At 32.2% G+C, this 13,607-nt stretch overlaps 1 protein-coding gene across 2 annotated transcripts in view; it reads right to left on the reverse strand.

Moving 5' to 3' along the window:
- Window positions 1–1,109: 1,109 nt before the first annotated feature.
- The window catches only part of LOC149793752 (TBC1 domain family member 23-like), an 81,651-nt gene continuing 69,153 nt past the window's right edge, over window positions 1,110–13,607 (reverse strand). For both annotated transcript variants that reach the window (XM_089967729.1, XM_089967728.1), the window contains exon 16: window positions 1,110–10,030. In XM_089967729.1, the coding sequence (XP_089823855.1) occupies window positions 9,754–10,030 (277 nt within the window). In that variant the 3' untranslated portion in view covers window positions 1,110–9,753. The remainder of the gene's footprint in view (window positions 10,031–13,607) is intronic.

Here is a 13,607-nt window from a genome sequence, read left to right on the forward strand (position 1 = left end):
AATAAAATATTTTACTACAACAAGCTAACATTTCCCCCAAAAATTAAAACATTTCCAATTCAAAAGGGTAAGTGAAAGGGATTTAATTTTTCATCAGTGGAAAAAAAGGTCATTTATAGTGTGACAAAATTTAAACTTGAAATCAGATTACAAAAAGTTTGCCTAAAAACTTACAAAAGCACTTAACAGCCAAGTAGAAATCATAAAAAAGTATTCCCAAAATGAATAAACTCATTAATGCAATACATCTGCCATCCCTTATTTGTTTCCTACTTAAGATGTAAAATTTAAAGTAAAGTCAAATTTTTATTACCGTATTGAAAAACCTGAATTAAAAAAAAATTATTGATGTTTCGGTCTTTCAGATTGCTTTGTCTTTTTTTTTACTTTTTTGCACAAAGTAAAATATTTATGTGCAGAAAATTTAATCTATATCGCAAGTCACAAAAATGTAACCAAATGTATTGGCCAACAATTCATTTTGATTTATTGTATTCTCAAATTTATAATGAAAGACCAATGTAGAAATTGATGAGGAATGCTTAAGGAAACCTATTCCTTTGGATTTTAGAAACCATTTCTTGACGGATTTTAGAAACCATTTCTTGACAATACAATTTTTTGATCAAATGTCTGACATTTTGGTAAATTACATAGTAAATGTAATAATAAATTTTAGACAATTCTGGATACAATACTAAAATAATAACATCGAAACTTTTACGAAACTGTTTGACAGTAAGTATATAACTGGAATACTTGCAGTTAAAATGAGTTTCTTCCTTCTTTTGTAATCAATCAAACAAAATATTCACACATAACACCTGAAATAACTCTTCATAGGATAAGAGTTAACTGACGTAGGTAAATCCATTTGTATGATTTAGAATTTATGTACCTGACCAAATCAGGTTATAATAATTTTACATCCAAAAATTATAATGAACATTTTTTTGACAAAAATCAGTAAAACATAAGATCAAAAAACAAAAGTAGGTCAAAAGTGAATCTCAACACTATTGTAAACTAAAATCATACACTAAACATTTAGTATAAAGATATGATTACAATTGGTGGAAGGGGAAGTAAATGAGAAAAGAAAACAGATGGAAAGAAAACATTTTCATTCTTACTGTATTTAGAAAAAAACAATGCAGAGGCAAACATGTTTTGCATAATGAAACCAAAGTACCAAAATTACACAAGGATTAAAAATGTCTGCCTTTAATGAATAATGGTTAAACAGAATTAATCAGTGTGCTTTCCTTATTATAAACAATCAGTCCAGATTTACAACTAATTTTGACAACAACAATGCATTGCAATTCAAACAGTTTCAGCAATTTGTATGCAGGGTTATAAGATTATTAGTCAATTTCATTCGATTTCATGTAAATAGAGAAATGGTCAGTACAAAAAATCTAACAAGCTGTGATATTTAAAAAGAATATAAAAATAATATTACTATTAACAAAACAACGAAGTGTTGCTTAAAAATTTGCCCACTTTAATGGTTAATAACTGTTTCCTTAAAATAATAGAGATCTGATATCTGTAAACATCAATGAAAAGTCAAAATCTGAAAAGAACATTATCTCCCTTGTTCTGAAAAAATTGAACTGAAGAAAAGGACTTGATTTGTCTTTCAAATTAAGCATGAAACACATTTTTTATTTCTAAAATGAAAGAATTGTCATTATCAAGCAATCCGTCAAAACATTTTTTATCACCGATTGCTTTCATTATTTTTTGGAAATCGTGGAGATCTCATTTCCTGTAAAGAAAAACATAAGAAACTCACTTAAATGGAGCATAAATGTTTTCAAAAATTAAGAAAACTACTTCAGATAGTAAACAAAACAAGTCTGCTACAAGTACAATGGCAGCAGAACTGCAGAGATATGAAGCGTAATGATATGTTGCATTATATCTTGTATGTTCATTGCATTCAACAGCTAATACACCAATACAGTACTACCTGCTTATATCGACATCCTTAGGTCTGGGGTAATAATGTCGACATAAACGGCTGTCAAGATAAGTGTTATAGAGGCAGGGGGATGAAAAAATATAAATTTAGCATATAGACACATGAAAGTCGTCGGTATGGGGTAACTTTTCATCAGTGCAAAAGATTTACAATTTGTGAAAATGAACAATTTAAAATTTAATTAAATTAAGGCAAAAGTGAAAAAGTTTGGAAAACACTTGTATATTGACAACTTACGTTTGTGTTACATTTGCTTACAAATCACTGTCAACCAACATGGCAGCAGCAAGTGGCTGCATGTGTATCAATTGGCCTAGATTTTGGGCTGCCTGAGACAACAAAGGTAAACTTAATAAGGCTGCCAAAGGAAAGAGAATACTCAAAGGGAAATTGATTATTTTGCAATTTTGTGTGAAAGTTATAGTAATTTTGTGTAAAATATAAATCGCAATCAATTTCAAGTAAAATCCACAGAAGTAGACTATAATGAGTGTTTCTAAGCCAACCCTATTTTGTATGACGATGATTCAGTGGTAGGTCATTGACAGGTAATAATGAAATCGATGCTGTTGCCTCAACATGTTGTTTTCATATTTTGTTTATACTAACATGGGGGCCTGGGAGGAGGTAATAATGCTTTCGTCCTAATACAAAATAGGGTTTTGGCATAGAAACCCCATTATAGTCTACTACTCTTTTATATAAACAGCTGTACAATCTGAATAATCAGTATCAAATAAACTGCAAACAGATGTAAAATGTCTTAAGTCAATGTCAGCCCAAATGAGCAAAAATCATCCGTCACAGAGTACTGCACAAACCTTCATACTTCCATTTGCAGTGCCAAATCCAACAATTATAAACGTTTTTTGATTATTTGTATATCTCAGATATGGTTCTTGTTTCTCTGGACATAGAAATCTCTCCCACTGGTTAGTTAGTGTATGTGCCATTGTTTTGGTTTCTTTTTTTCTTTGTTATAAGCTTGACCAAGTGTACGTAATTGTTCTTCAAAAAGAATCCCTAAATCAGTTAATTTACCACGAAGTTCTGAATACATATTTGAAAATCATACATCTTTTGAGCCTCTTTGACAAATCTGTACAATGCATTTAAGCAGAATAATGTTATAATCATGTCTCATCTATTCTTTCAAAATACTCTTATACTCTACATCTGTGAACTTTTTGCCATTATATATATATATATATAGAGAGAGAGAGAGAGAGAGAGAGAGAGAATGATGGAAGGAGGAAGGGAAAACAGTAATTTGTTATACTTCTTAAAACATCAATCTCCTGTGATACAGAGATGATTTTGCTGTATCAACTGGGGCAACTGGCAGCCACAGAATTTTACTTTCAAATAATTCAGTCAAATGTTTGTATATCTTGTTGATTGCTTGCCAAAACTTTTACTTCATTACAGTCAGCTTGGCATTGCATTCATCATTGGATCAAAATAAGCCAGGGTCCAAGCTGGATTATATGACTGAGGCAAAATTGCCTCTCTCTTGCCAGAATAGTGAAGAATTAGTAAAAATAGAAGAAGCAAGTGTATAAAGTTCCAATTAGTCTATTGAAACTATTGTTTTCACGTTTTCATGTCAGACGACTAAAATGCATAAGAAATGCTAAAAGTGTTTATTTTAAAAAAAATAGTATAAATTGTCTTGTATTACTTTACTATGGTAGTTGCAGAAAAGAAAATGGTAACCTCTAAAATACGTTAGTTGAAAATCTCTAACATTTTCCATCCCAGAAGGCCTCTATTCATATGTCTGTTTCATGAAATATTGGATAAAATGATTATTTTTGAAATATGGTTCATGAGGATATTTTTGTTGCAAAGGTGTGATTTTAAGAGTGATGCATACCATCATCTATGTGATGATTCTAGCACTAACAGTGCCTCAGAAATGAACATGAAATACAAAATTTAACCCATGTATGTGGAACATAGGAGGCAGCTAACAAGGGAAAATGATACTAATTCAACACAAGTTACTACATTCTATTTTTATGTTTATTTCATCAGCCTGAATGATACATTTTATAAATAAATTAACTTTCATAAAATAATGAAATAAATATTGAGTATATATTTATCTAGTATTTTAACTTAAAATTCAATAATTATACAAAGTTTTTGTATAATGCAGAGACATTACAAATCTACTGAAAAGCGATATGAAATAAACTTTATATACAACTGCACCTGTTAATCAATCACCATTGTACAGAACTGTCCCTTGACCTTACATCTACCAGTCTCTTCATACGTTACTCTTGCAAAAAGCCTCACTAGTATTTTTGGCATCCTCAAGTATTGATATCATCCAGTTTACTGGCATCCTTAAGTCTCCTCAAAATCTTATTGACAACCTAATATAACAACCCCATAATGTTCACCTCAAGAGAACACTAAACTCTCCAAACACATTTTTTATATTGCTTTTTTTCTTTTAAAAATCCATCTGATAATACTGAACAGCAATATTTTGACAACTTGTTACAAATGAATGTAGGACATATGCACTGTATGTACATGCTTGTAAGTAGAGTCTAGCTGCATACTGCAAGGACCTAGATCTGCCATCGTATAATGCAGAAGCAGATCAAGGTCTATGTTGTTTACAGATGTACCCAACCTATGAATATGATTCTGGGTGCAGACTTCAGGAAATATTTGCAAATTTTGTACTATTAGGATGCCTAAATAAAACTGCGGCAAAACAAAAATATTCATTTACACACACACCCCGCCACATGAATCTATCATTAACGCAGAGTAACAATTTATTTGCTAAATACATAACTAGAATGAAACCCTAAGGTACTTTTACATATGTACTACTGTAGGGTACCTTTACAGAAGATCACTTTCTTTAATTTTGTTAGTGGATATTATGGTATTAAGGACACATTTTACAAGACACGGTTCATTTTATATAAATATAAAGAATGAATCAATAATTGAATAAATTAATTAATGAGAAACATGAACAACAATGCACATAAAGTCTATTTTTTTATAAACAAAACTGCACATCTTGAAAGGATAACAACACCAATTGTTTTTATACATGACATGCATAATTGTCTCATTAGTTCATTTTCTTCAAAATTCTACCAAGCTTTATTCATGATTTTTTAAAGTAATAGTCTTAAATAACTTTCTTTGAGATATAAATAAAAAAAATGTATAATCTGGCACATATGACATATTTGTATTATAGCATTACTTAATACCACACAATATTAATGACTTTAACACAGAACATAAAAAAATTAGGTAAAAGATATTTCTACATTACTTAGTAACTATACACCAAACTATATACAATTCTAAGAGTATTATTATGCACACAGATTTTTCAGCAACTGTCATTGTTCAATGATAGCATTGCCTTGTGTACATGCATACAAAAATACCTAGAATCCTAAAATTCTAATAACTTGTCAGGCAATTTTTCCTGAAAACTCATGTGGCTGTCAGATTTGTGAAATTTGATAGAGAAACAAAGCTTGTATGTTGTTGTTGTTATGGGGTTTAACGCCATTTTTCAGCACAAGATAGGCTATACATGGCAGCCATTATAAATAGTGGAGGTAAAACCTGGAAAATCCCCTGAAAGAACCACCACCCCATGAGAAGCTACTGGCAAGCTTTCTCATGTACTCACATTAACCGTGCCCAAGACTTGAATCCATGCAGACAAAGGTGAAATGGCAGTGATCCGAAACAGTGAGTGCTTTAGACCACTCGGCCACTCGTGGCCCCAAAGGTTGTATGAAAAAGTTGTCACAATATAAAGAAAAGAGTTATGTAATTAATTGTTAAATGAATAAGCAAGATAATGTAATTTACAATTCCAGATTTCACAGTTTTAGTTTGAGTGTTCTGTTGTGCATAACCAGTCTTCTTTTAAACCCTTTATATATAAAAATGATTTTTCTTTCAGAAAACCATAGTGTAAAATTTGAACAATATTAGTTTATGGCACTCCACTTTTTAAAAAAACATTATTAACTGACAACAATATGTCATACTACCTTCATACTACCTCAAAAATACATAACCGTCAAGTCCAATGGTACAATATCATTTGAACAGATCCTCAAACAAGTATTGCATGATAATAAAAAAAATCTAGTTGTTGTTATGTTTGTTCCTTTTGTTTTGTTCTAAATAATTTAAATATGTATTGTTAAAAGCACATGGTCTAAGGGACTGATAAGTATATCATATCTAGCAAATGGTTATTTGATCTCACTTGCTGGCCAGGTCCAACAAATGCAACCATTTAAGATCACTGATAGATACTTATAAGAGCTTCTGAAAATATGGGGACTGTTGATGGACATCTATTATGTCAGATGTCATTATAGTTCATGCCACAAACTCTCACACAAAAGTACATTATAATTTTACTTAGGAAAGTCAGCTCAAATATATCGATCCACATTATCTTTACTCAGTTTCTAAGATCATTATATACCACTTGCAGAAAATAATGACCCAATCCTTTTTCTTCTTAAAATATGGCAAGAAATGCAAATGTCACAACTGCTATGAAAGTCTACACGTAGTGTAGCAGGGCGATGACTTTGGAACAGCACCATTAATGTTGTAGGGAGAGAGGCTTGCTCTAATGAATAGAGCTGGAATAGGGAATACATTACTTTTTTTCTTTACTTTACAACTGCCTTTTGAAATTGATGCTGTGGATCCCTCTATATCAGAGATGGTAAATAGTTTATGTCCACTTCATGAATTTTGGTAAGCCATCATGCACCACACATTTCTACTATATTAATGAAACTAACTCACGATCTATTGTACGAAGATCCCATTATTTTCTTTCCACAACAAAGTAAATACACTTAATAACAATTAACTGAATACACATTTATCTAAAGGTAATCTTAGGAGGCAATTCATATTGTAAATCTAGCAGTTTCTTCAACAGTAGGGAGTGATGCTGAGCCTGATTTAAATGTATGGTTGCACGTAACCTATTAATGTTCAATACCCAGGAAACTGAATGTCTACTCCCAAGCTATAATGGCCAGGTAGAGTTGCACTGTAAACAAGTACTAAAGCCAAATTCAAACCTGTTACAAATGTACATACATACATACATTCTTACTATACTGTGTGTTGTAATGCCTTCAAAATTAAAATATTTACACTACAGAAAGCAACCAGATGTTACCTTTTTTTTCCCTAAAGGATTATATCATTGTCACAAATGTGAGTTTTTCTCCCTTATGGGCTATATTATTGTCACAAATGTGAGTTTTTTTTTCCCTTAAGGGCTATATTATTGTCACAAATGCAAGTTTTTCTCCCTTATGGGCTATATTATTGTAACAAATGTGAGTTTTTCTCCCTTATGGGCTATATTATTGTCACAAATGCTCACTTGCTTAGCACAACATATTTATATTATATTGGTTGGGATATTTTTTGATCGTGGCATGAAAGTAAAAAACAATTATGGTCTTTTGTTTTCCTCAATGCTATGTTTTCTTCAGCTGTGAAAAATAAATATTGGGTACTGACCAATATCACATTTTACATTAATCAGAAACTTGCACAAAACCTGTTTGAAGTTCTCCTAATTTTAGCAAGTATTCACCAAAATCACTTCTAAATGTAGATTATTTTTCCGAGGTGAACTCTGACCTATTGCAATTTTACGAGGTAGTGGTTAGTAACATTTTTTTAAGTCTTTGGCATGACTCGGCTGGGGATCGAACCCACGACCTCCCGCATCCGAGGCAGACACTCTAACCACTAGGCCACCGGAGCAGTTACAAAATATTATAATTATAATAAAGCCCGTCACTGCATGTCAAGCCAACTAGTAAAGAATTTTTGTAAAATCTGTAGCTTTGATCACATCATCCAAAGATTCACTTTCTTTACTTTTTTCCTCTCTTATTTTATTTTATTTTGGTAAATTATATACAAATAATAGCAAGTAGACCATGGCCTGCATCACAAGTCCAAATATCCAGCATTGCTGTAAAACATGTGACTCTGAACCAAAGGTCTAAAGATTGAGCGATCATGTCATGGAATGAATCTTCTTTTTCTCATAATGATTCATCAAGAGAAATCTATTAAAGGAATTAGGAAATATAAGCAAATAAAAATCTTGAACCAAACCCTACTGCAAATTTTCCATGACTCTGACCTCGACTCCAAGGTCAAAGTAGTGAATGACAATCCCATGAAACAAATTGTCTTAATTCATAATGATTTATGTAATAATTTGAAGAAAATTCATCAAGGGTTTTAGGAAATATTAGCAAATTTAAAACTTTAATCAAACCCTTAATGTATTTGTCTTTATAAATATATCCTGTGCAAAAGAGGAGAAGTGTGCATATCACAGAATAAATTGTCAGAGCTTCACAATTATTTATTCAACAAATAAACAAAATTCAACCAAATTTTCTCTTAGAAAATTATGATTCCTGCCAATTGTATCATTAGCTTCAGAATGATTCATGCAAAGCATGAACAAAATCCATCAAAAAGTTTAGGAAATCTATGTCAATGTAACACTTTAACCATTATCAATATCTAACTGTTGCCAATGCTGCCAGAAAAATGTCTACTATGTCTTGTTTTCCCAGTAACATGGACACAACAATAACTCAGTGTTTTATTTCTTGTTTTCCCCACATTCTCCAAAACTTATATAATTTAAGCATAATGTTTGTGTGTGAATAATGACTAAAAGAGAAGTGCATTTGAGGGTAAGTTTCATGGGGATAATATGTTTTATAACATGTATGCCATTTAATCAAAAAAGTTTGATATATTTTATTTTTGCCACACTCATGTAAATGGATATATTACTAGCTTCTGCTTGTACCACTGAGGAGGTTATGGCTACTGAAAAGCAAGAATGATAATTTTCATATTACCAAATACATAAAGCCAGTCTTTGGTATGTAAAACAACTCTTGGACTCATCATATAACTTAAACACTGAAATTAAACAAAAGTTACAATCAGGAAATTATAAATATACAAAAGATATTGATAGAAGTTATAAACTGTTGCCATATTTTTCAATTATTTAAACAAGAGTTTCCATGCAAATACCATGCCCTCATCTAACCAATATACATCTTAAATGAAGTCTGGACTTGTGACATATCAGTTAGCTTTAAGTCAGATGATCAATGAATTATATGTTCATGTCACGACTTTACTTTTTGTTCGTGAAATCCAGGCGAGATCTCTAACAGAGTCCACATAAAAGTGGTCATACCAGCAAGAAATGACAATCACTTATAAAATCCTATAACATGCTTGTAACTATGGTCAAGATACTGCTTCGGTTACAAAAGTAATCTTGTTTAAGTTCCATCTAGTCTAGTAATACATTTTCTTTTTTAAATCCAGAAATTGAAACAATTTTCAAAGTCTCTTAAAATTAACAAAATTGCTGTCTTTCTAATGATTTTAATGGCAACCTAATGTGACAAGCAGGTTTTTTGACTTTTTCATTAGATACATTTTATGTCTAATTATTTTATGATCAGAATGTAATGACAGTCCCAAATTGCACTAGCCCAGTCATCAAAATATTTGGTAGAAAAAGTCTTTTGCTCTTAATAACAAGCTGTCAAGGACTTTGATCCACCGTCAGACAGAAATTCTAGCCCTATTACTACACTAGAAGAGACCGTAACATTGCTGGATTAAACAGAAAGAAAAATCCTTCAATACACAACTGATCAACTCTCAAGAGTTTCTAACACTTTCATGATCTGTTGCTTAATGATCTTAGTTGCCTCTCCAGCTTCTGTGATGATACAACGACTCTGGCTGGTAATTTTGAGTCCATCTTCATCACTGGAACCATATTTGAATGTTATAAACTCAGGATAACGTTTCTTGGATGTTATTTTGACAATGCTTCCCAGGGACTTCCGAGACTGTATGAACACCATTCCCTTCTTCTTTGGTATGTCCCTCAAAATATACATGTGGGAACTGGTCACCAGGATGTGGCTGTAGCAAAAAATAAATGAATATGAGAAGAAAAAAAAAAAAAAAAAAAAAATGCAGTAAAGAGGTTTCATACAAAGATTCATGCTTTTTCCTTTATTAACAGTTGTTATGTGAGCTCTTGGCCTTTGTAAATTATATTTTGTGTTCATAGCCTGATTGAAAGTGTCAATGTAGCAATATTTCCTTGCCTGACAATGTCAATGTAGCATAGCAATATTTCCTAGCCTGAAAGTGTCAATGTAGCAATATTTCCGAGCCTGAAAGTGTCAATGTAGCAATATTTCCGAGCCTGAAAGTGTCAATGTCGCAATATTTCCTAGCCTGAAAGTGTCAATGTCACAATATTTCCTAACCAACATAATAATGGCTAACTGTAAATTCTGCATCTGAAATAACCTTGTGCCATTCAGCTTTAAGATACAGACATATAAGTCATAACTTCTACGGAAAACAAAGGAAATGGATCTATTGTGTTAATACATCATCTCATCAGGGGACTAACTGACCAATTGAAATAACAGAAAATCCCCTACCTACATGTATCTATTCCTTGAAAATCAGTCTCTCTTTTTAAACATAAATTTTATTGAAGTACCTGAATTTGCACTTATAACAACATGAAATTTTCCTGAAAATTAAATAAAAATCTTTTAGTTATAAAGATCTAAAGCTGTACATGTTATACAGTGAAAACCATCAAGGTGACCCCCACACCTATCTGACAAGCTCTTATTCAGCAATCCCATCATTACCAGTCCAAATGTGATTCACATTTTGTGATCCACATGATTCACGCTTTTATGTTGATCATGCTTTTCAACAGCCAATAGAAGTGCTGTGATGGCTGATTAGCACATGCCTTCTGTGGCTGATGAGTCTATTACAGATAGTGGGTGTGAGCTATTACGTGAAAATACTTAGCCAACTTTTCAAAATATACTCTGATTTCTCAAATACATGGTATTTTTGGAAAGGCCTAAGCTAGGGTATTGGTCAGAAACATCAGGACTGATGTAATAAAATGCATGCCTAGAAGGACTGGGACTGGCCTCTTCCAAACATGTTGCTGCACAGCCATTAGTTTGTACAACAACTCCTTCAATCAATGCCAGTAGAAAATATTTTAAGAAACAAAATCTATCTCTTCTTCCACTCATCTAGAACAAAAGTTATGCCAATACTTTAGTAAACATGTAGCTCTCTTACTGTCTTCTTCATCAGATTCTGTCTCAGTTTCTGACAAAGACAGTTCAATGTGACTAGCATCAGTGCTGCCAAATTCATCTTCAGAAGAACCTGAAAATTTGATTCCCAATCACAGAGGTAAGCAAAACCCATTGTTTCCACTGTTAACTAGGAATATATTAACTAAAATATGATTAAAATGTTCCTGAAAATTGCCATATCTTGTAAGAACAATCATTTATTTGATTGCTAAAATGTTGTTTTATTTCCCATTATTGAGCAATAAGATTGACCGCATCATAAACATACATAGCGATGTATAGTGGATTTATCAATCACTGCAAAGGCAAGACACATGTATATGGCAGATATACTTGCCAGTGGCAAACAAAGAATTAATTATTGCTCTATTTTATCTTACAATGACCATACTGAACAGTGGATCAGTGTCAATTTTGCAAACCTGAAAGAAATTTATGTATTAATACTTGTTATCAAAGTCTTAAAAGTCTTTTTTTAAATTATCTTTTTTATAAAAAAAAATATTTTAGTAACAGTGACCATATTTGATAGTGGGTCAGCATCACTGTCATAGATGTAACACACTTTTAAGCCACATGTCAAATTTGATTAACTTTTCTTCATCAGTGTTTGAAAAGTTGTCTAATGGTTTTTCTGCTTTAGGCTTTAGTAATAGTTATCATATCTGAAGGAGGATAAGCACAATTTGTACAAAAATGTAAAAGCCAAGATGTGCTCTATCCCATCTGGTCAAATTCTGCTGAGGTGTTTATGAATTGTTGTGCATCTGTGTTCTGTTTTCAGTAATGGTGTCCATATTTGAAGGCAGATCAGTTGAATTGGTAAAAAACATTGAAAGAACATCCTGCCTGGAAGCTATCTTGCAATTTTGGATACATTCTGTTGAGCTGGTTTTGAAAACTTAGTGTTTAAAGGTTTACTTATTTTTGGTAAAATGTGCCATATTTAATAGCAGATATGCATAATTTGTACAAAATCCGAAAGGCATTTATTCCAGGATGCTATTTGCCAAATTTGGTACCTGAGAAAAGTTTGAGAATAGCAAATGGCAATGGATGGATAACACACATTGGATGAGGCATGCCTAATGCAAGAAAGTCATTTTGTTCATAATGATGGTCATCTCTAAAGGTAGATCAACCTTAACTGACTTTGTGTCAGTATGCTTTGTCAATTATGGTAAAATCCTATAAAACAGTTAATGAGAACCAATTTAAAGTTTTTATTTCATTAACAGTGTCCATGTGTTAGAAGATTGAAATCAGCTGTAAACCCACACATCCCCGGCCAAAAAAAAAAACCTCACTACCATCAGGCATTCAAGTCAGGATCCTGTCTGTCAAATTTGGTAAATTCTATTTAGTAGTTTCTGAGAGAAAATAAAGTAATTTAAATAAGGGTTTTCTTTATTTAGTAATGATGGCCATATCTGATGGCATATTTTTTTTGTACAAATCTGAAAGGTCTTCATGCCAGGATGATCAAATTTGGTTCAATTCTGTTCAGCGAAGAAACTGCTTAAAGGTTTTTCTATTGTTTGATAATGCTAGTTACATTTGATGGAAAATGGTCATCATTTATACCAACCTGAAAAGTCTTTATAACAGGACATACTCTGCCACAATTGGTTGAAATTGTTCCATTGTTTTTAAAAGCTAAAAAGAACAACTGTTGGCAGATGATAGATTAACAGGACAGGTGAACTAGCAAGTCCATGATCAAAGCAACAATGGAAAAACATTAACCAAAACTTGAACAAGCTGTTGACACTGCAGTCTTCAGCACCAGAATGTTGCTGCTTACTTTGTGTGGGATCAACTAAAATGGTTTCAAGAAATTTGTACCTTTTTCCTACCTACCATATAGTCAAATTAATAAATAAGTTCAAGATTTATCACCTGCAACTTACTTACAATATTGATAAGCTTAATCAGTTTACTAAATTAAGATAAAAACAGAAGTGCTGCTAAAAGCAAGACGTGCCATTAACATAAGTTTTGTTGATTTAATGTACTTTCTGAAAGACATGTCAAGTGCATATAGTTCCAACAGCACTCCAGTACTGCAGTATATGTTGAGTACATATGAAATGGCATGTTTATAGTTCTCAAAAATGTACTCCAGCACTGCAGGATGTGTTCAGTGACTATGAAATGACATGTACATAATTCTAACTGTACTCTAGTACTGCAATATAAGTATATATAAAAATTATACTAATAGCTGCCTTGCTAGGCACTCAGCATAAAAAGGTCAATGCTAGGAAGAGGTCAGTGCTAGGACTGAGTACGTATGAAATGACATGTACATAGTTCCAACAATTCTTGAAGGTCAAACATTAGCCATATGG

Source organism: Sinohyriopsis cumingii, chromosome 8 (genome assembly GCF_028554795.1).
Source record: "Sinohyriopsis cumingii isolate HCF-2022 chromosome 8, ASM2855479v2, whole genome shotgun sequence".
In the NCBI taxonomy this organism is placed as follows: Eukaryota; Metazoa; Mollusca; class Bivalvia; order Unionida; family Unionidae; genus Sinohyriopsis; species Sinohyriopsis cumingii.